Source organism: Aphelocoma coerulescens, chromosome 6 (genome assembly GCF_041296385.1).
Source record: "Aphelocoma coerulescens isolate FSJ_1873_10779 chromosome 6, UR_Acoe_1.0, whole genome shotgun sequence".
Lineage (NCBI taxonomy): Eukaryota > Metazoa > Chordata > Aves > Passeriformes > Corvidae > Aphelocoma > Aphelocoma coerulescens.
Window position 1 is genome coordinate 30,528,792 of NC_091020.1, and position 27,629 is coordinate 30,556,420.

At 37.5% G+C, this 27,629-nt stretch overlaps 1 protein-coding gene across 2 annotated transcripts in view; it reads right to left on the minus strand.

The window, feature by feature from the left end:
* PDZD8 (PDZ domain containing 8) overlaps positions 1–27,629 on the minus strand; it is a 53,421-nt gene that overhangs the window by 24,696 nt on the left and 1,096 nt on the right. For both annotated transcript variants that reach the window (XM_069020122.1, XM_069020123.1), the window contains 2 exons: positions 10,945–11,067; positions 6,787–6,889 (listed from right to left, as the gene is read on the minus strand). In XM_069020122.1, coding sequence (XP_068876223.1) covers positions 6,787–6,889; positions 10,945–11,067 — 226 coding nt within the window. The remainder of the gene's footprint in view (positions 1–6,786; positions 6,890–10,944; positions 11,068–27,629) is intronic.

Consider the following 27,629-nt stretch of genomic DNA (forward strand, 5'->3'; position numbering starts at 1 on the left):
TTAGCTGCAAGATGAACTTCCAGATGATGAACTGCTTGTGGCAGTAATGCTCAGGCAAGTTCCCACTGAGCAACTCGCAGTCAGAACAATTCTGCAACTCTGTCGTGTGTCAAACCTGCACATATCTCACACAGATTTTGGAAGATGACTGGTTTTAGGACAGCCTATGAGCACCAAGTGCCAGTACCTTGCTATTTCTTAACAAGTATTTTTATGCACAGCCATGAGCCTCTTTTCCACAGCTTTTTACCCACTCCCAGGCTTTCTCTCTGGAAAACGTTTCTGGTCAGTAAATACACATTCAAGCACAGACTCCCTTTCTTCATTATTTTGGGAGACATAACTGTTCACCAACAGAAGGAAAGCATCTGTCAATATGCCCAACTTGATGAGGTCCTGATTTGGTAGGGAAACATTGCAACATCATCACAACATCCATACAGATAAATAAATTAGCTTCAATCCAGTTACTACCTCCTTAGTGAGAACAGATCCCAGTCTCTCAATCTGAAAAGAAAAAGCCTGTGCTAGGCAGAGGTTAGCTATTATAAGGTTATCAGAGAAAATGTATTTTAAAAGTAAACTGGATGGCTAAAGAAGAAAACAAACTACAAACCAATAAGAATAGAACCAGCTTATTTTTCCAAAGGTGGCTGTGGATATCTGTGTTTAAGTTAGTCCCTCCCCTTCCACTCCAGCCATGTGAGGCAGCCTTCAAACGAAGCTGCCAGCTTATCTGGCCATGCAACTTTGCAATAGGATGTAACAAAATAATTTAAAAAGTCATTCCAGAAATACTGAATTACCCAGAAACCACTCTGTGTGCCCTGGTCAATAAAACACTGTTATCTCTCTTACAATAAGCCATACTGTTTATACAAACTAAGTTAGCTTTCGAGCATCAGCCATCTATTTATTTAGCAAGATCAGCTATCACTGTAAACCAATTTCTCTGCAAATGAGAAAGACAGCTGCTGTAAAACCCACTTAAAACTCTTTACTGCATTCAGCATTTGGACAGGTTGCAGAACAGGTGACAAGACTAGGAAAAAAAGAGTCACCAGTACCACATCTAGTGACACTCTGAAACAGTGTTTACTTTTACAAGCATTTCTAAGGAAAAGGTATAATTTACTGTTTTCTTATTATATATATTTAAACATAAAAGTGTACATTAAAAAGTATGACAAGAAAAGCTTACAACTGCCACTTGAACTGGGTACTACCAGGATGATATATAAAATAGTCAAATGAAAGGTAACTCAGAACCTGTACTACAGGTTGGCTATTACATGCATAAAACCACAGCAGAAATGAGTATTCTTTTCATATCAGCTCTGTAAAAAGTACTAAAGAAACAAAACTAATCCTGAGCAAGCCTGAAGTTTCATGTAACTTTTGTCCTAGAATAGTCATACAGAGAAGTCTTACTATGGGGTATTCACCCAACACAACCAATTAAAAGGCTGGAGCCCCTTTCACAATTCTGTGAAGAGTCAGGAGGTCACTGCCATGTTTTCAGGGAGTTCAACACCCTGCAAAATATCAGCTTGGAAGACTCCAGCTGGATAGACAGTATCACCAATGGCATCTGCAAAACAACTTGGCTACAAAATCTAATGGAGATTTCAAGTGGAATTAAGAGGCTTCAAATCAAACTTATTTCACTATACAAGTATCTGGTTGCAGAACTCCTCCTAAACCCAAGTATCATGAATTAGCCTTGTTGGCAGCTCTCAAAGTTGGGGGTCTGGAAGTTCAAGAACACAGAGAGCACTAAGCACTATTCAGCACAGCTTCTTCTCACTCAATTAATGGATTTCATCCATGAATCTTTTCATCTACTATTTTAAATCTGAGACTCAGCAAGTCAGATTGGTTGCAAGCAGTCAATTTCTGCAGCACTCCAGGGAAAGATCACAATGTCAAATTTGGACATAGGGAGAAAAAGGTGCAGGGAAGGGAAGCTCCAGACTTGGATGCACATGATAGATACATTTAGTATTTGGCCTGCTGCCAAATGCTGCAGTGTGGCAAGTTCCACTTTCTGCCTGCCCCAGCAAGGGTCTTCATGCCCAGGGATGCAGCACAGAACAGCTTCTGATGAGCAGGTAAGAAGTACCAGGTCAGACTGTGACTAGAATGATGACATTGGGTTCTAAAGAACTATCTGAATATACACTGAAATAAACCCCTCTGTCAGTGGGGCTTTGGTGTGGGTTTTTAATGTTCATATTCAACAATCCCTAAGCAATAAAGAACTACAGTGCATTTTCACAGGAGGTTGTTCATTAAATCACAGTAAAGCTTTTTGAAGCCCCAAGTCAAAAAGCTTAAATGTTTAGGATGAGACTGAAAAAATCCTGATGGCCTTCAAGTTTATTTGAAAGACAGATTACAGAATATTATGTAAGGCACAAATCTCAGAACTATTCCCCATTGTATTTACAAATATTACCAAGTTTTACAAGATCATGAATTTTCATAAAAAGTGACATTTTCAAAAAGCTTTTCTTGCTTTAATCCTCCTCCTTTCTTTTGATAGGATTAAATGCTGAAATGGCAGGCTGTAAAATAAGCACACTGAAATGCCAACTGTGAGGCATTTAACTCCACGTATTTACAAATTAACATTTCACAGTTGCTTTAAATTTTGACATTATAGTTTAGTAACTTCAGGCAACTCATTTCAGAAGGGCTGGATTTGATTTACATTATTTTTCATTTTAGATTCATATGTTATGGTAGTGGAATACCATTAAGTTTCCCTTAATCCCTGATAAAGGAAATTTAGTTTTATGAAAAGCTGAGAAATATTGCTGCTCTTTTTGATAAACAGGTACCAACCAGCCTGGAGATCACAGCCTATATATTTCTAGGTATACCTATGAACAAATTCAAAGTGCAAGATTGAAAGATGGTGTTAAAGGTCATCTCCTTGGAGTTACTCCAGTGCTGACCACGATGTTCAGAATGAACTGGAGAAAACATCAAGCAGTATTCACAAAAAAGCACTGGGATGTTTATCTTAATTCTTTAATTCTTTCTATTATTAGTTTACTTCAGAAGATATCTGTGTGCTCCTGAGACAACTGCTGCAAGAGTGAATCCTATGGGCTACCAGACGTGGCATTTTAGATGGAAATTTTTACTTTGCAGAATATGAAAATGCAGTTTCAGTATCACTAAAGTTAATATTTACAGAAGGGATTTCCACAAAAATTGTAATGAAAAACCCAACCAACAACAAAAAAGCCTCAACACTTACTGCCTGTAGAAATAGGAAACTGTGGAGAAATACAAACCCAGGGCTTTTCTCACAGTACCACCTCAGACAACGAGCTGACACCAGAGTTTAAAAGTGTTCCTTCTTTTTTTTGGGTTATCTAACTTGATTATTTCATGATCAATAATGGTTGTCTTGTGCTCCTGAATTTCTATTAAAAATACTAAGAGAAAACTTGGAACAGATACATTTTTGGTGTGCAATTGAGAACCTCTCCTCACTACTTTAAATAGATTCTTACAACCAATAAAAAGTACAAACCAATTACAGTTTACATATGTTTTCTGGGTATAAGAGTATCAGATGATACCAATCTCTTTGCAATAGTTTCTGCAATTTCTAGAAAACTACTTAATCTTTATCATAAAAATCAGGATGTATATAAAAACCATGACTACAAAGATGGGCAGAGCAGTTTGTAAGAAACAAGGTTCTCACTTCAATACAACAATACTTTTGAGCCACTCTTCTCTACAGAGGTGGATCCAGAGAAAAGCACCAGCATCCACAGAGCAGTCAAGACACAGCAGTCAATGCACAGGGTACTTACAAAGGTACCTCAGGTCTCTGCTACTCATACTTCGAGTTCATCTCCATGTCCATTCTTCTGCCAGTTCTAAAGAAGGCAGACTATATTCTCCCCTCTTATGCATAGAGAAACTTTGATTTCTGCTGAAAAATCATGCTGTTCTTTCACAACACTATACAGGAAGTGCTGGCAAAGGTAAAGTCACAGCAAGAGTCTCATCGAGGGTAAGAGGGCCCAGGGGTCACTCTAAACAGATGTGCTCCAAGTGAAAATAGAATAATTCTTTTTGTTTGTAGAAATCAATCTGGCACTGCTGACTGGCAGTTCAATGGACATAACCATCCACATTTATGATACAGCCTCCACTTCATATCTACAAGCATGTATCTCACTATTGAGACATATCTAATTATTTAACCATGGAACACCTGCCTAGTAATCCAATGCTGCTAATGCTAATTACTGCATCCTAGCCATACATAATTTTTACATAGCAATGCACTGATTAACGTTTAATTCCAGCAGCATGTACTACTAATTAAGATATTTAAGAATGTTTCACACAGGAATGTGCCAAATCACTCTCTGAAGTCTTACTGGTGTTTCAGACCTGAGAAACATAAGCCTGAGACACCTTTGTATTGTAATAGACACTTCAATAATGCTCCAGAAATATTCAGTAACACAGCAGCTTTTTTCAAAATCAATTGTGACATCTACTAATGTTCCATAAATTCTGGGATCAGATTAAAGTCTTGCCAAAATTCATTACAAAGTATTAAATCTGTCTAATCTTTTATCACTGCTACCAGCACAATAAAAAGAATGAAAATGTCAGGAAGTATAGAAAGTTATGAGAATTTTCCTCAGGAACATTGTAGAACATAGTCTGAATCAGAGGATGTATTGTCATGCCTTTGTGAAGCTTGTATAAATTAGATCCTTTTAAACCAGAATATATCTTTTAACTTTTCACTTCAAGTTTGTCTGCCATTTCTTCTTCACAGTTTCTGAAGTTGTTACTCATTCTAACTTCATCTTGAGTAAATATTGCACACGTGAGCATTAAAATAAGGATTTAATACTAGAAAGATACTAAGTATTTGCTGCCTCATGGTTAATATTGCATTAGGACTAATAATCACAATTAAGGATAGAAGTAAACTTCTTGTTTGGAAAAATATCACTTTTTTTTCATTATAACTTGCTATTTAACTACTCACACAGTTAATATTTCTTAAAAAAAAAAAGTTCCAGTGCTAAATGTGTCAGCAACACTTCCTACTTTGTTGAGGATCTTTGGCAATACTCTTACCACTCGGTGAGATGTCCTAACATTTCGTAACTTAGCTTGAAAAGGTAACCTGATTTCCTAAGGAAAAGAGATTTCCATGATTACACTACAGCTGTTGAATATAAATCAAGAAGCAACAAGTAGTTCTGCAAGCTGCTAATTTTAATTTTCTGTATTGTACCACATCAAGACCTTTAAAAGCAGGATCTTTAAACCAGGCCACCATTCCAGTGGCCTCAAGTTCAAGGTGGTTGAGCACAGTGAATTCTCCAGTGCCAGTTGAACTCGAGATGCAGCAACTCCAACCAAGGAGTCTCTGCTCTCTGGCAGTGTTTGAACATGCTTAATGAAGGACTGCACAGAAAACCCTCCCGTACACTGCAGGCCAGATTTCCAAACACTTAAGACATTTTTAAAAACTGCCATTTCATTTTAGATGCTGACACAGAAGATGAGTTTTTGAGAGTCTCTGCCTGAGTACTTTAAAAAGCAGCCATTCCACCCTCACTCATTTACTCTTACTGCCATCTGCTGTCACAAACACATTGGTGCCACAGTGCCTACAGAGCGTTTTTCCTTTCCTCTTGTGTTGTTAGAGTGTAAAAGAATGTGTGCTACTCAACACCTAAAAATAATCACAGCCTTATCTGTGCAGAGGAGTGTACTGGTAAATCAATGCACTGCCACCTTCATTGCCAGAGCATCAACCCTGCAGATCCATGCATGTTTTCATACACAGATGTTACTCAGCCATATACCCTTTTTGGCAAAACATAATATACAGTAAGCTGGAAACAAGTATCACAGTGTTTGTTAGAAGGATTTTAGAACCAATGCAAAGGGGAATTTAATGGTGGAAAACTGAATGAGACGTTGAAATTCTGGATTCTTGCTGCTCCAGTGGAAAATGATGCTGGTCTCCAAACACAACTCCAGTCAGATATAACAAAGGCACATGCTTAAGCTAGTTGCACTCAGCAGAGGGTAAAATGCAGGACAGGGATTTTTGTTCCAGTGATTTCTTTACATGAAACCAACTGTTAACATGAAGTCTTTTTAAAGCTTCGGGGGTTTTTCTTCAACAAGCACGCTACTTATTGCTCAGCACAAGCCCAATTCAATTTGATTACTAACACAATATCCCTCTAATGTAAAACTGAAAGGCTCTTTCATACATCACACCTCTTCTCTGAAGATACAAAAGGAAGGTCATTCTCACCCTCACACACACAAAAAGGCAGGCAATCTATAGGCTGTATGCTGCTAAACTCATGTTATCAAGTGTAATAATTAGTAAAACACTACCTTACAATACTGGCCAGGCAAAGACAGGTGAATCTTACTCACTGCTTTCTAAACACTGCCCCACCCAAATATAACAGCATTATAAAATGCCTATTTTCCACTATTTGTTTTAATGCAGCTGGACAGCTGACAGTATATTCAAACCAGGTATAGTTTCAAGCACAGTTGTGATAACTGAATGCGATGTTTTCCATACGTGGTAATTTGACAATGGATTAAAAACTAACTGGTCTGCTACGTTTAGGGTTTGTTTTTTTTTCCTGTTATATCACCCATTTGATTACCTAAAGACACACTTTCTAGATGATGTACCAGGAGCACAAGACAAACTGCATGCAATATGCAATGATGACACCCTTTTTTCTTTTTTACCGTTTTAATAGAACTTCTTGATTTCTCTTCCCAAACATTACTGCTCAGCTCCATTGTGCAATGAACATTTGTTTCTCTTTCATAGGATCCAAAGATCAGTAACCTGAAAGAGAAAAGCCAATAGTAAGAACTGCAATACCATTACATATACCCCAGATATCACATTAAACTCCCCATCCTTCATTTATACACTATTAGTACCAATATGTACACATAGAAGTCCAGACGGAACAGATTGCACAGGCACAGCCCTACAGCAAAGGAAAGCCACTGCCACCCTCTAGTGGAAGAACTCCAAAAATGTAAAATACAACAGAATTTTTAGCTAAGGGGTTTTTTTGAGTTGACTTTTTTCCTACTTTGCTTTCCTTTTTTTTTTTTTGTTGTTGTTGTTGTTTTGGTTTGGTTTTGGGTTTGTTTGTTTGGGTTTTCTGTTTTTAAACAAAGTGTTCAATTGGCATTTTTTCCATAAAGGACTTGTCTTTTATTTTAAGAAGACCAAGAACAGCCACCAGAGTCTTCCACTTTAGTCCTAAACATCACAATGCAAAGCTCTCCTTGGTTTAAGAGAGTTCTTACGTAGATTAAAGTCACAGTTTACCACTGCTTACAGTTGTATTTCACTAAACTGGGATCCTCTGATCTGTGATTTTTGTAACATTTATAACAAATGAAAGAGTGGTTCTTCATGCATGATACCCTATTCCAGAAGGCTACAAAGCTTTTCAGACTGATATCAGTACTAGAAAAGGAAAAAAAATCAGACTATAAACTTTAGGCTATAGAACAACAATCAAGTTGTTCACAGCTTATCTCACAGTAGCTGGAGGCAGATAAATATTTTGGAATAAAAACTTCTAACAAACCTTAGTCATTCAAAAGAGCTGTTAGATTATAATTCCCCCTCAACCTTCTATATACATTTGACAAGAACAGTTTCTAAGTTCTCATCCAAAGTATCTTATTTGTGACTGTGATGTGTTACACAGCTCTTTAGATGATACAGACAAAAGCTGTCAGAAAAACATGTCAATTTTCTCTGTTTATCTTGACATTGTTAAATAATATTTCTAGGTTAAATATTTATAATCAAAAAAGCACCTCTTCTTTCAGATGTGGAGATTTGTAGTAAATATACTTTGAAAATTAAGTAAAGCTATTGAAGACAACTTCCACCAATAATTAGAACTGGTAAAATTAAGCCAACCCAGGAAAACACCTTTGTGACTGTGACAGCTCTCAAGCTTGCTTTTGATCACTTAGACACACTCTTGGGGAATTTTTCAGGGGTACTTATGGTCCCTCCAAAATACCAGCACGGAAGCTATTTAGCTATACTGGATAGAAAAACAAGCACATGAGATAGGTCAAAACAGGAATAGAACAATTTTTAGCTAGAATTGTAACATGAAAGTCACAAGGAAAACAAAGAGCCATATTGAGATTTCACCTTACAGCAGGTTAACAGCACCTGTTAACCTGGTGAAAGGTGAAGAAATACATCACAAGACAGCCCAACTACACATGAAAATTTTAAAGAGCTCTTCATGCTGGAGTTTGGAGCTCAGTTTGCAATTTCAGAAAGACAGAGGGGAAATTTTAACTGCTGCTACATTAAGAAAATTTTTGTTTGAACAATATCTCCATTAATATGCAAACAAAGGTGCTGTAGCCTGTAAGATGGCTGCACATAAAGACTGACATGATTATACATAACTATATATTAAAGAGATATCTATAGCCTACAAATTGAAAAGTGCCCACTTTATGGCACAGTTTTGGAAGCGTATTCTCACCTAATATAATCAGAGTTTATAGGCTTTGTTACCTTCTTCATAGTGTCTCTTTAAAAAGAAAACAACAAACAACTCAAAATTTAGCAGAATGCTGTTTTGTTTTTCCCTTTTTCTTCAAAGTTTGAAGAAAATGACAGATAACAGCATTTTTGCAACAATTAAGTTCTGTGAGGGCATCACACTGACAGAAATTTGAGGTTTTCGTACAGGTCAGATAAAAACTAGCAAAACATACTCCTTTCATTTACACCAAAATTCCCATCCTTTCATTGATTTAAAAGATGTGCAAAATTTAATTTTTCTTTCAACAGAAAGAAACATGACAGCAGAAAATTGCTATGGTCAAGCCTGCAATTAGAAAAAAAGCGCAAGAAGTGCAAGTATTTGGTCATGTGAAGAGCATAATTTAATTAAATAGGCCGTTTACAACATAGAAAAAGTCTGCTAAATGTTTTACCACTATAGTTTCACCACTGATGTCCAGATTCAAACAGGAGAAGCAGCAGAACTCCATTACCTGACTAGATGGAAGAATTCTACTCCAAACTCTGTACAGAAGTCAAAGATCACCTACTGTACAGAGAAAATATAAAACCTTCTGGGGCACTGAGCAAAATTGAAAACCACAGAAATTAAAGTGATCTTTCATTCTGGAATGAGAATGAAAGAATGAAAAATGATCGGGTCTCTGTGGCAGATGTAGTGCAAAAGCCCTGGACGTCAGCACAAAGTGCTGCACTGGGAATTGGCCCAGCCAACCCTCACACCACTCACAGAGGGCTGGTGGAAAAGGGAAATTTGATCACTGTTACTTTTGTATATATTGTATGTTTCTTCTTTCACTACAAAAATTCCCTATTTCTTTTTCTACCTCATCAATATCTTCAGATGCAAAGCAAGAGTACTTACTCACTGAGGGACTCTATGGACAGCAGTTGTAGCTGTTCTGTTCAAAAAAAAAATGGGGCAACTGGAAGATCTGAGGAATTACTGTGGGTCCAACAGTCAGACATCTCGGCTGAGAAGGGTGTGTTGAGAAAGCCCAAGCTGCATAAAACACTTGGATTATGCCAGACCTGACAAATCAGCAACTGCATCCTCTCCCAGCCATCTGATAAGCATCTGTGACAGCTGAAAATACTGAGAGGTCAGATGGTGATGTCAGACTGAGCAATCTGGGTTCTCAGTGCAAAGAAACTCAAGAGTTGATGCTGCACAGTGTTTCAGATTCAGGAAAGACAACATTTAAAAGATTACTTTCCAAACCAAGAATCACTGCACACAGTGCAAGGTTGGTCATTTTGGCCCTTATGATAAAAAGAAATGCACCACTGGGCTGAAATTGGAGAATTGCTATGAAGAGAGATCAGAGTTCCCTTACTCAGTACAGGCAAAGGGGGAAATGCTCCTCGTGGACAAGGAACTCAGACAGACATTTTGGGATCCTTGGATTATCCACAGAAAACATCACAAACATAGGGAGATAGGTAAGCAGGAATTTTAACACAAAAATATAACCACTGTTGTCATGACAGAACCCTTAGAAGCAGAAGAACATCTTCTGGAAATCCTCAGCACTGATAAACCACACTAGTACAGCAAATACAGCTCAAGTGGTTGTACAGTGCTACAGAAAGAAAGTGCCAAGAGGAGTTGACATGGGAATGCAAGCAATGAAAAGAACAGGTTAAAAAAAAAAAAAAAAGGTCTTGCTGCAAAGCAGTTTAGTTCATAAAGAATAGAACTGCACATGACTAGATCAAAGCCTTAGCACTACTTGGATAAGATCTAACATAAACCAAGAGGCCTGACAAAAAAACCCCCAACAAACCAAGAGCCCACACACCTTCTCTCCAGCTTTGAAGAGAGCAATTTTCAATGAATGAAGGAAACAGATTTTATTTCTTTCCATTATTTTGTTCAAGACAAAGACAATAAATAATGTCTTATAAAAGTGATTTGGATTTATCCAAGTAAGTGAGTGAAACAATTATTTCCCTCTGCTTACATGATACAGTAATATAATTGCAACATTTATATTGCCCTGGAAAGAGACTCCTAATTTGGTGTGGCAGAAAGGCAAATCAAACAAATAAGAGGAGGCACAGATTAGCTTGTAACCAGGCAAAATTCAGAAATGCAAAGGTTTGCACCCACACAAAACAGAAGTCTCTCAAAGTAACTGCAATTTCCTTTGTTCATTTTTACTTTAAGGAAAGTACATTTCTTGATTAGAGTGCAATCACAACACCAAAGCTGCCACTTTGTGAATCAGAACTGGCCTACAGCTATAATTACTATAAACTGAGGAAACACTGGCCCTTGCTTAGTCAAGAACGAGCAAAAGTGCACAAAAATATACCTTGTACATTCAATTAATGTGACTTTCAGTCGACCTTCTGTCAACAGAAAATCCTGTATACAGAGGTCTCGATCTTCATATTCCTCAGATGGCAATACTTGAAATGGAAAAAATGGCTTAAACCTGAAAAATACAGAAGAAATTTCTCTTAATTCAAATTACACAAATAATATGAACACACAAAATTATAAAAAAGGTAACAGGATGATAATCTTTAACACTCTTTAAGAAAAATACTGCCATTCCTACATATTCATTGGTCAAAGGGAATGAGTAGGAGCTACCAAAGCTTTTTAAATGCAGCAGATTATAAACAATGTTTGTTTCAATAAACAATGATTGCTTCACAGGAATAGACTGAGTTACATTTACTAGCACAGGAAATTCTGAGAAAGTGGGAAGCTGGTAAAAATCACACAGTATGTTTATGATTGCAAATATGATTCAATACAAGAGTCCTATTACAGTAAATATCTTCCCAGGTCTTTAAGTTCATCTGAATAAACATCACAGCATAGAAAGATAAAATATGCTATGACCCTAAAACTTCAACTTTTTATGACAGTGCTGTTGGCGCACCCTAATGAACAGTTCCCTTTAGTTACACAGATTGAGTCTTCCACTTTGTAAAAAAACTTTCAGTTGCTCTTCTTAGCCAGTTTTCTCAAATAAAAATAAAGGTACAGGTATTCTAAATATTTGCCCTTACACTTTATTTCCCTCACTGCAGCATGTGATTCACAGGAAAAGCAGTTCATGTTCAAGATAACGTGTGTAAAACACTGACTATCTCACCACATAATTCTCTCCTTTGGATTAGAAAATGCTGAGTTATAAATACCAATTTGGTTTTTAAGTGATAGTGCTCCAGTGTCAGCCCCTATCTGAGGGAGGGGAGGAGGAGGAGAGGCTGCACAGCTGCAGCCCCATCACATGGCTGACACACACAGGCAATCCCAACAGCAAGGGCCACAACCTTGCACAAAGAAGATATCACAGCATCTGTACTAAAGTTTTTGGAAAAAAAAAAAAAAACCCTCCTACAGGGTATTCCTTCCTTCTGTCTTTATTTATTGCTCTCATTTCCTAGCACTGCCTTGTGCTTTGGTTTCCATCCTCTGTCACTGACACAGCCTCCCAGCGATTATTTGTGCGGAGACTTACGAACAGCAGAAGAGGAGCAGCACAGCCTGCAGGATGTCTCTGCCATTTCATAAGAAAGAAGTCTTTCATAAGTACTGTTTGCTCAACCATCAGAGGCATCTGCTTGTCACATTCAGAGATCACAATATGTTCAGGAAACAGTCACATGGAGCTGAACTGAAGAGTTTCAGAAACTCAAATAAATAATTAAGCGTCCTTTAACTGTCAGCACACACTTTGGGAGGGAGCTCCGTGCTCTCTGATTCAAGATGCTCCGTTTCTGTACGAGCAACAGCCTCGTACAGAGCCATGAGAAAGACATTTCTTTTGTTCTCTTTGTGAATAAACACAACTCAACACAGCAGCTATTTTCCTGAAATCCAATTCAACTTCTAACTTTAATTTGGTTCCAAGTTTCTCCCTCATTAACTCCTTCATGAAGAAAACCATTTTGAAATATGTCACATAAAAATACTCAGTTTTAAACACCTTTTTTTTTAAGTCTTATGCATGACAAATATGAGGCTATTAAATCACCCTGGCCATGGTTTAGGTTTATGAGTATACCACAAATAACCAACTCAAAATATGCCCTGTGCATGTACTGACTGGTCTGGTATTTTACTCATAGTTTTCCTTAATAGTTCTTGAATTACTAAAGTAATAGTAAGCATCACAAGGGTAGGGAAAAAACACCAAGATGACCCCACTATTTTGACTCTACAGAACTTAGTACCACTTCAGGGCCTGGCCACCTCCCCACTCAGACCCACCTCATGTTTCTCACTTTAAGCACATGCAATGGTACCTGCTAGGAATGATTTTACTCCCTCAAAATACAGGCTTAGCTCAGATTTCATTAGGCAGAAGAGTTAGGCAAACAACCTGGAAAATAATGCCAAGTTTTGAGTGAATAGATACTTGTAGGTTTGAGGATTTTTAAGCACTAATAAACTACTTTTCAATTAGTACCAGCAACTGCCAATACGCCTTTTCCTAAAACCTATTAAAAAGACAGTTTTCCATGGGAGTATCAAACGCACAACCACCATTCCAAGCTTCAGTAACTTACTGAAACAAGACTTCTGGCAGGGAAAAATGACAAAGAAGATAGAAGATTCAATAGGCTACCTTCAGCTCTTCCAATTTCTGCAAATACCATGCTTAAAAGTGTTGGTATTTTGAAGGCCTTTCGCTTACAATATGCACACATCCTGCAGCCTATTTAGCAAGAACACAAACCTGGACAAATCTATCTTAAATACTAAAAGAACAAACCAGAAGAGCAAAATAACAGATTCCAGTAAGAATGCAGACATATCCACCTACACATTCAAACCAAAAACATCATCCTCAAGTGACTTCAGAACAAAGTGTTAGTACAGCACACACTGCAAGCCTTTGCTGCAGCACAGTATCATGAAATAATCCCCAGCAAGCCATTTTCCTTGCTAGATTAAGACAATGTTTACTATATTTTTGATTTCTATTTTGGAAAAAAAAAAAAAAAGTTAACAAATTTATACAACAGTGAATTAAAGGCAAAATAATTCTAAAATACCAATACAGTTATACACAACAATATGCAAAACACTTCGCAGTGTATGCAGGACTTTGTGCAGCACTAGTTAAACTCCCTACAAATATGGGATTAAAAGGCAGCCTCAACACCATGTTTAATTTACAACAAGCACTTATGTTCATATTCTTATCGCCACAACTCATTTGCAAAATCTTTAGCAAAAAAGGAACACATCATCCATTTCCATAGCAACATACAAAGAGCTAAATATCCCATATTAAATGCATTTTTAATGTTTGAGTGCTACTCTGAAGCCTTCCAAATTTATATCATAGCACTTATCTATTTAATTTACAGAGAGTTTGTGCATTTCCAAAATTAAACTATTTCCTGTAGATTTCAATTACATATTAGGGAACTGAACTGTTGTCAGAATATTTAAGTGCAAGACAACATTATTTATTTGGAAAGACTTTCCCAGTGGGATTTGGTGAACTAATACAGACCCAGATGGGGACTGCTGGTAACAGGGTGGGACGATTCCCTTGTTGTGTTGTAAAACCATGCACAGGAAATCCATGCTCCCAACAGGGACAGGCAGCACAGTTCTCCCATCTTTTTCCCCAAAGCAGGAAAAGCCTGTGAGCTTCCCCACCTTCTAAAAGCAGGGCACACGTTCTTACAGAGCCATCATCTCTCTCCTTCTGTTTGGCTGGACTGCAGCAGGCCAGCAATGGATGCTCTCTGCAGAAAGTCTTTAGAAGTGCCTTATATTAAATGCTTATAGTGCCTTTTCAACTTGTTTTTAAATTACCAGAGTCCCTCCACAAACTCATCTTATTTGTCCAAAAGTGAAATTCAGACAGCACACTATTAAGAGAATGCTAGCTAAAACCTAGCATTAATATGAAGAGGAATACCCATCAATCAAACTTCATGTGAAATTTTAGCAAGTGAAAAAAACCACAACCCTACAGAAGCAATATTTAAAAGAAGCTGTAGAGTAGAAGTGTTTGTTAAAAAATATTGCAAGATACAAAAAGCAAAAAAAATTCCACTTCACACAAGGAATTAGTCAGATGATTACACTGAAAGTAATTAAGATTAAGTTACTCAATTAATATATAGGATTAAAGGTGTACACTAAAATAGCACAATACTAAGCTCTTCCACACACAAAGCACAGCAAAAATGTTTCCAGCCACTGCTGGCCGTGTCTCCTTCACTTGAAGGACTTCTACACTCCATTCGTGCCAGACTTCAGAGTCACTTCAGTGGCTCATTTGCTCTTCAGTGACTCATTCCCTCTCACCATCACCTCATCAAAGTCCAGATCAAAAGTGTATCCAGAAAAACCCCAAGCAAATCAAGATTATTCCCTTCATTCTGAGTGCTTTCAGCCCTGAATGGGGGAAATTCTCCCTTCCAGTTGCCAGTTGTGGGAGCAGAACTCACCTACACGGAACAAGTCTGTAATTCAGTGATTAAGTTTTAAAGATGTCTGACCCACACTGCCTTTAATTTATATTCACTATTCTGTGATGATTGTTTTGTAGTCCTTTAACCAGCTTTTAACAGAAAAGAGGACAGAAGTCTTTTATACCTTAGTTTAATTAACCTATTACCTAAATTAACTGGTCCCCTCAGTACCTACTTAACAATATTTTTAGTTGCATGAAGAAATCTATTGAGAACTTAAAAAAAAAATGATTTATCTGGTATGATAACCATATGCTTCTGTGTCTGCTCACTGCATCAGTTAAGAATATACACAATCACAGTAAAAAAAACAATAATAAATTGTTCAGAGCTAAACAGAAACAGGATCAAAATTCAAAAGCTCTCAGTACTCCATCTCCTACTTGGGAGAACCAGAAAGTCTTACAGTTTCATTTCTAAGTGCAGGAGGAGGTGGGATTTCGTAGAGCTTTTACTCAGAAGAGAGAATATTTTTCTAGAGTAAGTTATAGGAAAAGTTTTAAATTATTCTCTGGTTTTATACAGTAAGTTTGGTATCTAAAACAGTGCTTAAAATTACTGAACATCTGTTTAAGAGTACATTAAACACTTGCATGATATGAATCCCAGCACTACTCTACTGACATAAAGATCAAACGTTTTCAGGTTTAGGAACTTAAGTTACATTTGAATATTAATAAGAAGGAAAAAAAAAATTAATCTTAGAAGAACCCATCAACTAAAAATGCAAGTATCTTCAGCATAGGACTACTTCAAATGCATTGCAAGTCTTAATTTTTACTTCAAATTCTAGTAGAGCACCAATTCAGTTTTGTAAATGCTACCATATCTGAAGATTCTAGTATCTAAAATGCTGTTGAAAGAATAACAGATGAATTTATTTTTAGTTTGGGGAGTAATCAAAAGGTTTAATTAACTACACAACAGAATTGAGTCATTTTTAGATTGCCTTTTTCACCTGAGTCACAGAAACATAAGTCAGGCACTTATAAAGTGTGTAAATTTCAAAGAGTCATTGAGACCAGATATTTTAAGATACAAACAGCCTTCTATTCTTACACTGTGTAATTTAAGATGAAGTTTTACTTCTACAAAAAATCTAAAATATTACAATCCACTTCTAAAAAGACATCATCACCTTAGTAAGATTTAAAACTACTTATCAGCTAACATTTATACTTGTCAGGAATTATATTGTAAACAGCTTATATCATTCTTCACACTGAAGATATAAAAATGGAGCTCATCCTTACTTTGAACAAAAAAAAAAAAAAGTAGCAGTACTGGTTTCTTTATAGATTTAGTTATACATTTCACAAAAGCAATTCCCCAGCTTCCACTAATTTCTCAAGGAATAATGCTACTGAACTGTGTCAGTATTCACACTCAGGGGACTTTAACAATTCAAATTATGGTAGGTTTCTATAACGAGTCATGGTAAACTGCAAATCAGATCTAGTAATCCACCCACTGTCTTACAGGATATTCTGCCACACGCATGTAGGAGGCTCATACACACAAGTTCTCAATATATGAACAGTGCCCTTTTTTTCCTTAAACCAAGTCCTCAAAAGAAAAATAAAAAAAGGCAAGGATTTTACTGTTCTCTTTTTTTTCTTCCAAGAAGTTTCACAGATTCTTAAACTACAGTCTTCTATCTTCTCAGTAATTCTGAGGTATATTTTGAATCATACACTTGAGACAAGACACTTCTCAAACTTCTGGCTTCCACAAGAACAAATAAAAGAATAAATGCAAACAACTTAGTAACTTTTTCAAAAAAGACAGTAGATTTTTTTCTTGCTTATATGACAGAAATTGCAAATACAACGTGGAGAGTCTTAACAATATGGTTTTACTGCCTGTATTGAAATAGCCACAGGTAAAAAGTAAATCTTACCAAAACTTCTTTCTTATCAGCACAAACTAGATCAACTTGACCACGTGCATACTTTTTTGCATTTCAAGAAGACTAGCTTCCCAAATCCTAAATTCCAAAACTACTGAAACAGCTTAGTTAACTCAATGTAGTCAATGCCTGTTTGATCCCTGAGTTTTCAGATCCTGTTCATTCAAATTAAGAGATGAAAATCCTGCTGTAATTCAGACAGGATGAAGACAAAATTTCCCTGTCTAACCAAAAAGCCTGAATTGTTGTGGCTTTGCTCCAAATGGGACAGAAAACACAGAATGTGCTTATGTTCACATAGAGCTGAAAGAGAAGTAGGTGTGGTTTAGCAACCAGCTTTTAGGCATTCAAGGACAACAGCAGCAGGAAAAAGCCAAACAACATAAAACAAAAAGTTCACACACAGAAAAGCAAATAAAAGCGAAGCCACCCCAGAAGTCTACCTTTAGCCAGATGGATTAGAGATTGGTCCCAGTGACTGATGCTAGGCAAACATTAGCTTTTGCTCACTTCAGCAGTATGTTCTCCCATAAGGAAGTCTCAAGCCTCTACAAACAGCACCTGTCTGCAATCCTGGTTAGAGCAAAAAGATGATGTTCTGTGAGAAGTCTAAGCTCTGAACACGACTCAGTCATTGAGATGAAGAGTTTTAATCCTCTGTTCTAAACCCTAGCCTATATCCATGTGGAAAAAAGTGACATCTCTCAGGCTGCTTAGACAGGAAACAACTGTCTCACTGCTGAAAGCAGTCTCTGACAGCTGTAAACCAAAAGTGAAAAAACATTTGTGTCTACTGTGAATTCTAGGCAAGAGAGCTTCCCAAGGTTTATCCTCGCTCCTCCAGTTAGTTTTAAAAATGCTCGAACTGCAGAAGATTCTCCTCAATCTACATTTATCCAGTCACTTCTGACAAGACAGAAGATGCTCCAATTCACTGCCTGGGAGCTCAGGCTTCGTAGTACCATTTTGAAAGCTGAGATGACTGACTGACAGCTCACCCTGAAGTTGTAAACAGCAGTCATTATGGGCCTGTTTTTTAGAGAGCTCAGGGTCTGCAGTGGTGGGGAGGGCACAAATGGACCCAGGGACACACCATGGCCATGTACAGCTGTCCCCCAAGCAAAGATGACACCACAAGGCAAGTCACAGCATTTTATTAATAGACCCATACAGTAAACAGGATCAAATAACACAGAAGCTCAGTCTGAACATGACCTGTGGCACCACTGTTGACAGTCAAACACAGGAAGGGTTTGTAAGATTAATTAACACGAAGGATTCCTGCCCTTTCCAAATCCTGCATCCCTCATGGCAAGTTACAATTAGGACTTGTGATTACATTTGATAGAAGCAGCTGCTCAAATTAGTATAACCTTTTCCTACCAACCTCATTAGGAATTTGAATACTCTCTCTAATTTGCCCTTCATTCAGAGGAACAGAGGAAAAGAAGAAACCATCTGAGTTTTTGTAGTATTGTTTTAAAACAATACCACTAACACTGCTGTTCCCACCCCACCTCCCTTTTTAATTCACTGGGCTCTTTCTTTGCTTGGAAACATTAGGCTTTGTTTTGTTTCTTCTGACATGTTGCATCAGGTTTTGTTAGCAAGTATGCAGTTATTCTTAAAAAAAAACCCCAAACCAACAAAAAGCCACACAGCTGTTGAAGTTTTCTGAGTCATAACCCCTGGTTAATTACTTAGGAACTATTCACCAAGCCGGATCATTCAGAGGTGATCCAAACACCACCAGGAAGCCCTGTGCAAGACTGGGATCTTCCATTTCTACTCTTCCTATTTGAGCTTAGGCAAACAGGAATAATGGTTGAATAATGGTTTAAGCCATTTACTGCACAAGTGACTACACAATGGGTTACCTTTAAGATACTACATATAAAACATATGTGACGGGTATTTTTCACAGGTTTAAGCATAATTTAAAGCATTTTACATATGTGGTAGTAGTTATTACCAGTACTACTACCTTCATTTCACTTGCAAACAACACATAATGCCATTACAAAAGTAGATTGTAGTATTTGTACACGTTTCCTTCTGAGTGAGCATTTCTCATAACAATGTTGCCATTGACACTGATGCAGGAATATATCCTGATTAGCATTAAGTCTCAGTTAAGAAAGTCAGAACGAAGTATGTAAGTGTTATGATTTCCATTAGATGTCCACAGATAATTTAAAAATATTGGACAGAAAGAAATTTTTTAAATTTACATCTCAAAGTGTCCCTGTAGGTTTTTCAGCTAAAGCAACAAAAAATTGCCAAAAAATTAATTCCCAAGTGATTATCATAATCTAATTTTATGCTAGTCATATCTGGCAATTAATTACTGTCTTTGAGGGCGTGTAACAGTCTGATTAACTATCATCAGCTGATCACTGTAATACACACTCTATTTCAGACAGAGCTTTATGACATCTGGTAAGCCTTCAAAAATGTGTGAACTGTATTGCTGTAGTAGAATTCCTGTATTTTTCATTACATGAAACAGCTTTAATGGAGAGGGCTGGGGCACTGGTCCTCACAGGCCATTCTGCTGAACTCCAGCAGCACTGAACAGGGGAATTAAGATGTTATGAAGGTAAGTTGTACCCCATAGTTTTTAAGCTGAAATGAATTAGAGCAGCCTGTAGGGGAAAGAAAATACCAAACCAAGTAGCTCTCCAGAGCCCAACTCAGGGTTGAACACAATTTCTGTGGGTTTTTTACCTCACAAAATTTAAAGTTTTCCCTCTCTTTCTTTTCTTGTCTGCTATGGCCAGCATCTCCTGGCATTTTGCAGAGCTGTGTTTGGCCACAGAGAGGTCTAAAACTCTTCCAGGCTCCAGCTGGGTCCTGCAGCAGAGTCCAGGGCTGCACAAGGGTAGGAGTCCTTCCAGAAGGCAGGGTGCCTAGGGAGGAAGATGCACCCTAATGGCCTTGGGCAGGTGTGATGTAGGAGTCTTCATCATCACATTGGATTATTGCTTTTTTCTGGATGAAAGCATGGTTTGAGATCATCATCCAAAGGTTTTTGTACTTCCACAATTCAGGGTTTTTAGCAGACTGGGGTGACACAAATTATCTATTAATGTAACCTAATGTGGGTTGCTAATTTCTCTCCATACTCATTTTAGAAAATAAAGCTTGTTAATCCTAGAAGTGGAGTCAAAGTCTTTGACTATACTCTAAAGAAAAAATAATATCAAGAATACTCAAATGTTAAGACTGTTTTAAGTCAAGCAAGCAGGAACATGAACTGTAAACACAGGAACAGATTGGGTGACTTTAGGCAATCTCTGCAGGAATGCAGAATAAGCAGTTTCCCACAGAAATCCAGAACATGAGAGGACTAGCTCCAATAGTGAATCCAGCAGCTTGAGACTGAGCTTCACCAGCACTGCACTGTTCTACCCCACTAAAACCTACTGTCCTTACCCAGGCTGCTTTAAAGAGCTTTCTGATCAAGTGTCATTTGCCAATAAAAGATTAACTGTTTTGTGCATTTAATACATATAAATAGGTTAGACAAAAAAGACTCCTACATTTTTACATCAAATGAGCTACTGAGAGATGTATTAGCTACATATCTTTACAGGTAAATTCTGTGTCTCTGTTCCTTGAAGTAATCTCCTTCAGGGAAACCCACTGTTCAGTTCTGTGTGGCAGGTGGGGAACATTAACCATACTATCTATGCACAGAGTCTAAAAATCATAATACAGTCTGTAAAAGGGGGTTCAGAATAGCCCAATTCCAGTGCCTGAACACACCTACCTGCTTCAGCAGACAGGCTCAGAAAGAAACCCAGACATTTCTTAGGTGCCTACAGTTCAATAAAGCGATTAACTCCTATATGATTTATATTTTGAAATAAGTTACCTTTCAAAAAATAAACACTACTACTGCTTCGTTTGTATTTTATTCATATGCATTGAAAGCAACACAAATTAGGACAACTGATAAAAAGAACCATACTTGTTTTCACTGGGCAGCAGATCAGTTCAAGATCAGAGCCCAGGTGAACAGAAACATGGTCTCAATGCTGGTGAACAGGAAACACCATCAAGTACTAAAATCTTAGCAGATTTTTCAGTTTTATTCACTATCCACATGAAAGTTCATTGCAGAATTAAGATCAAGTAACTTTTAAATACAAACCAGCAAAGGATTAAATGAGGTAATTTTCTTTTCATTATTATTGCACAATCTTTTATATATTGTTGCAAGGAAGAAAAGTTGAAGGAGGTCCTATTTTTGTGTCAGACCAATTAAGCTTACTGGATTTCTAGCTGCAAGAAAAGGCAGATACTAATCACCAACACTTACTCCTTTATGTCTTCATCCATCTCTCCCTCCAACTGAGATTTTTTCTCTGTCCCTGACTAAACCTCCCAATTTTTTCACTAAACCATCTCAAGTCAGTGATGTGTTAGTTCCTCACCCTTGCAGGTAAGAATAGAAAATGTAAGATTTGTTGACTAACCACAGAAAAAGTCTCACTCTTAAGCTGAAAAGAATGCCACCTGTATACTGGGAAATGTCTGGTATGTAGCTGGTCACTCATTAAATCTGACTTTACAATGAACAAGTTTCAAACTGGCATTCTTTCAGAATTAAATCCTTCCAGTGTGAAAACTCATGAAGTGCTGGAGCTGGGGAAGATGACTAAAAATGTTTCAAAAAACCCTTAGAACCAACGGATTTGAACTTGATAGCTACATAAGATTTACATACATACATTGTACCATAGAATTTCATACAATCTGAAGAAACTTGTACTTAGTGACCCTCCAGAAATTATGTATGCCTCCCAAAACAAAACAGTAAAAAGCTCTGCACTATAAAGCTCCCTTGTACATATGTAGCACCCCTGAAAAAATTGAAAATATTTGCTGTTCTGAGGTTTGGTTGTGTTTATTGTGTGCCAGGTTGCCTACAGACCCATTTATCCAATTCCTGTAAGACTAAGAAAAACTGCTTGTCCATGCACTACTAAGATAACCTTCCAAGCATGAAACTACCATCTACAGACAGATCTACTGAGTCAAATTATCACCACTTTGCCATTAGCAGAATAGTCTGTGCTGGCATTATTCAGGGCAGTACCTCTGGGACAGTCTGCAAATCACAGTGCTGCTTTACCATCAATTTTTGCAGAGCAGAAAAGGACTCAGATCCTGGGGGCTTTCTTAATGCTTTTGTACATTGGAAAATTTTTGTATCTAGAATAGGCGTGGTGTTAAAAAAAATAAACAATAAAAAACCCAACAAATGGCTCTTCTCTCTTTTCAGCACCAGTAGGAATGAGAAATTCAAACAGGAGTGTCTTACAGATTTAACTAGTAGAGAGATTCATATCAACTACAGTAGAAATCCAGTCAAAAAGAAAAACCCTCCCTTTGCAGCAGCTACAGAGAAAGGTCTCTGAAGCAAAGACATGCTCACAAGTCCAAGCTCTGATTATTTCTGGTACTCCTGTATATAGCCTCATCATATGAATAATACATACTTTTTAAAATTTTATACTTTTTCAAATACCTCCATTTCCTCATTATGAAGTAATTTCTGTTGTAAAACACATTTCAAATCAATAGCTATTTACATGACTTCTAGGCTTAAGTTTTGCCAAAAATAGGAAACTACTATGTAACTCTCAGATTGCATTCTATAATGGTAAATAAAAATAGTCTAGTCTAATTGTTCTTCCCAGAGAAATTCAATATAGCCCCAGCTTCCAAATAAAGCACAGAACTATTTAACATGACTAAATATAATGCAAATGATCAGTTCTAAGGAAAATTCAGAGGAGGTCATCTAAACACCCAATATAGAAATGGTAGAAGCAATGCTTTGTGAGAATACTTCTAAAGAAAAGAAAGTTATTGCCCTCTGTGGCAGCATGCATTAAAATAAAGCATATATAGTTTCTCAAAGCAGGCTAGTATCAATACGAAATATTCGAGTTTTTTAATGTAACAACCTAAGAAACAAAGTGTTTCTAAAATATACAGAACTGACCCACTGCTTAGGCAGCACCAGGTCTGCTTAGAATCTGAATGGATGAACTTGCAAGATGTTTCATTTAGGAAAAAAATAAAGCAGCTGTCAGGTTTTTTTTATATCACTGCTTAAGAAATACCAGGAAGTTAAATTCTGGCAGAAGAAGGACTTTACATATACATACCAGGCTTTGTATCTTCATTATGGCAAACTGTGCTTTTATTGCCTAGAAAGAACCCAAAACCCAAACCTCTCCAAAATTTAAAAGCAAGATCAGGAGCTGTGCAAAAGAGCAAAAATACACCCAGCTATTAAGAACAAGCTGGACACAACACCATCAGTGTACTGATAAACTTGAGGTGAGGGGGCGCACAGCAAGGTTGTCACCATAAGCAGCTTAATAAAAGGTTAATGAGCAAGGTACAGCTCATTAGAGAACTAACACAGATGAACCCATGACTACTGCAACAGCATCATCGAGCAAGGAGACAGACACCTGAAATAGTCCTTACTCTGTGCCTCTAAATCCTAAACATGCTATGGCAATGCAAGGAACTGCAGCTTAGTGTTAACCATCTTAATATCCACTACTAAAAGGACATGATAAAGTTAAAACCAACATGAACAGTTAAAGAACTGAGTGTGTATAACAAAAAACAAAGGCTGGACTCGGGTCACAAGATAAACTCCGCTTTGTGCTGATAGTATTCACTGCCCTGCTCTACTAAAAGAAACCTACATGAAAAATCCAGCATCAAGTCAAGCTCTGCAGATGCAAGACTGACTGAACACAGTTCCTGAGAGTGCCAGCATGAAAGATTTGGGGACAATAAGACAGCCAGTGGGTCAGTGGCCACTGCAGAACACCAACAGTTGACATCACAACCAACCAACAGGGAAGAGAAGGCTTTCCATGCTCATTCTGAAGCTCTACCCACTGGTCAATATATCTTAGCACTAAAAAAAAAGGGTAATTTAAAAAGTTAGGCCAAGTCAAAATAGAGTTTGGAGCATTTAGAGTCAAATAAATGATACCTGCAATTATTCATTACAGCTAGTAATAAAAAAGAAATAATATTAACTTACAGTTATTTTGTTTCTCAAAAGTGCAGTAGAACTCATGTATACCAGAGAATAAAAAAGGTTGTATTAGATCTTCCCCACATCTGAACAAGACACTGCTCTGACAGACCAAAATATTTGCAGAAAAGCTGTTTGTATTTCTGTTACAAAGCAACAAATACATTCACATTAACTATAAAATGTAACTATTGCTATTATCAATTGCATAAATCCTTTATCAACGATGACAAAAAAAAGGAAAAACCCAGCCTACCATTCACTGGATTTTACCAGCAGCCTTACATCCATTTACTCAAATTCTACTATACAAGATAGCAATTCCATTCAATGGTAGAGCAGCTACAAAACAGGGTGTTTTGCCAGACACATTTATTAAAGAGACAGAGAAAAGTGATTACATGCTATTAGAGTAAAACACAAATTGCTACTTATTTGTTTAGACATAAAGTGCATCCCTTCTTTTTCAATTAGTAGACAATTGCTTTCATGGAGAAAAAAGTGCATAAAATTCTAGACAAACTTTAAATGCACTAACTAGGCTACACTGCCTTTCCCTAGAGACTCTAAGGAGTGCAGCAGGAATGCAAGATGCCTTTTCCTACTTTCAAGGTACAGTTATGCAGATCACACAAAGTCAGTCCTAGAAATGGATGATACAAAATATGATCTTACTCATCACTGCTCTGCTGCATAAACTTTGTACCTAACTGGAAAGAATACAAAGTACTTGTGTAGTAATTTGGCTGTAGCAACAGACACTACACATATGAAGACACATTTTTCTAACACAGGATTTTATTACTAAATAACAGAGGAGGCCAGGATCTGTAACACAAACACGATGTTCAAAATCAACTACTGGCAAAAGTTCTCTTCATCTGCCATCCACTACCCAGTAATAACCTCTAGAAGTGGCCTAATACAAAAGCCAAAGAAAATGGCATATTTTTATATGCTGATTAACACCTTGAAACAAGATAAAACTCTTTTGTGGGCTTCAGTGTGGAAGCCAACAGAGTAGCAAAGCGCCCCTTTTAACCAGATGAAGAGAGAACTCCTCACACTCCAAGTGCTTTTGTTTACAACGTTGTAATCACTGCTATTCAAAGATTTATTTACAAAGTTACTTGAGCAAGAGTAGGGAGACACCAAAAAGGTTTTGAACTATACATGGAAGCAAATACTGACTATGTACTTAAAGGCATATAAGCAATAGGAAAAAATTAGGAGAGAATAATCACATTCCCTGTAGTTGAGAAACTTTTAAGCTTTAAGTAAAGTAACAGGTTATTAAGCAGTTGAGAAACTCCTGACTTTTTCGCATATATTCTTTGCTAAGAAATATATTAGCATACCATAACCCCAAATCCAATGTAATCTTACAACTCTGTTTAAAGCCCCAAGTTTTGCATCTTATCAGCAAGGGACTTGGTTTTCCAAACCAGTTCTCAGTAACACCTGAACTCTCAGCTCTGCCACCACCTAAGAGTATATTGTTACTATTCAGTTGTTATCAAGTTTGGGCATTCACCTGCCTAAACTCATCTGGGACATGCTGGTGAAGAATTTGTAGTTTTAGTCTGTATTCCACAAAACCTTGGGCTACTGTGGACAGCTAAAGGTTCCCATCTGAAGCTTTAAAGGCCATGTTATGGACAGCTGGGACACCAATGACCCTGTCTTCCTTCCTTAGGACAATTCCATTAATGTGCAATGAGCTTAGTGTCCTGCCTTAATGCCCCCTTCACAACACAGGGGGTTGAAATGATATGTTCAATACATGGCATAAAATGTCAAGGTCAAAAGCACCATATAGAGTTGGACACTGTTTCACTGAACACAGTAGGCTACCAGCCACTATGTAGTGTGGAAATCAGCTATGATACTGCATTTTACTCTGAAACACTCATAAATTCCCAACTCCTTTAACTAGAGAGAACACTTTACCTTAACAGTTAATTCTTCTTCATTTTATAATTCTTTATGCTTCATGTATTATTCTTAGTGTCAGTTACCTTCTATCTTCACACTTCCCACTTCTGTCTCAGGCTCTGCACTCTGCATCTTTCCTTATTTGCCCTTCCAGTCCCTCACACATGCCTCATTCATTCTTTCTGGTGGCAGAAAGTTTGAGAAACACGTGGAAAACTTACTATCTCCAACTAAATAATGAAAACACCTTCCTGTCCCTGTGCATCTCTCAGAGGCAAAGTGAAGATGCCTGTTTACATCTGCTGAAGGGGAGAAACACATCATCACTGGTTGCACAGGAACCCTAAAAGCTGGTCTAGGGAGTGCAAAGTTCATTTGTTCTTTCTAGGTATGCTGGGAGTGCTGACTCTGCACCACGACTGTGCTATCACAGCCTCTCCTTCGGGCTCTTCTCCACAGTTTACAGCTTCACTCTCTACAAAACAGCAAGAGAATGGAAGCAAACTTGCTCTTGACAGCTTCCCTGCTGTCCAGGGGTTACTCTCTTCTGGAGAGCAATTTGGTACCTCAAAATTTGAAAGGACTACCACACTACCTGACAAAGCTACTTATTGCCCTGACAGGGCCATCCAAATCTTGGATATTTTAAAAATCCACTTTTGTGAGAGCTCTTATAAATTCAATTACAGGAGAACCAGCTGAAAAGGCTTTAAAAATTACATCACTACAAGGTTAATTACACTTCAAAATTCAAATGGGCATTTTCAGTTAGTCATCTCTCACGAATTTCAGGGAAAAGGCTTATTGCAGAAGAATGAGGTAAACAAAACTGAAATCCTTACTTAATACACAACAAAAGCTACAAAGCACAAACAAGAGAGAAAGGAAACATGGTATCCTACGATGGTAAGACACAACAGAAAGGAAACAGTACCTGAACAGTGGTAAGACATTCGATATCAATATCAGAGGACAGAAACAAAGCACATATGCCTCTTGCCACTTCTGCTACAGAAGTATCACTGCACATTTCATTATATTCACTATATAATGTAGTCGGTGCTCAGTGTGTGCATTTGTAAAAGAAAACATACTATAATAAAAAACCAACCAACCAAACAAAGAAACCAATAAAACAAAAGGTCCCCCAAAGTTTTACTTACCACAGTAGTGGCAATATTTCTCTTATCAACTTTTAGACTTCCCCCCCCAATTACTAAAGGAATTAAGCAGACCAGAAAAGAAGCGGACTGCCCATATCATGGGATCTCAAAAATATTCCTTAGAGAGTGAACTCTACCCTTTCTTATATTAAGTAATCATCATCTCACCTCTACAGGTAAGCATAAGCCACAAGTCTTGCCCTGGTGGTGGCTCACCAGTGGCAGACGCTTGGGAGGACACCCCAAACCCATACACTCTCCATGGAGACATCCTCCTACCTCTTCTGAAGAGGGATATCATGGTCCTATTACCACACACCTAACAAGACCCCAAAACTTTTTATACACATTAATTCTGCCACTTAGTTACACCCAGTTGAGGGCATGCCACAACCTCACCGTGCAATGGCTTCTCCACCTGTTATAAATGGAAAATGATCCTTCCTTTCATGGAAA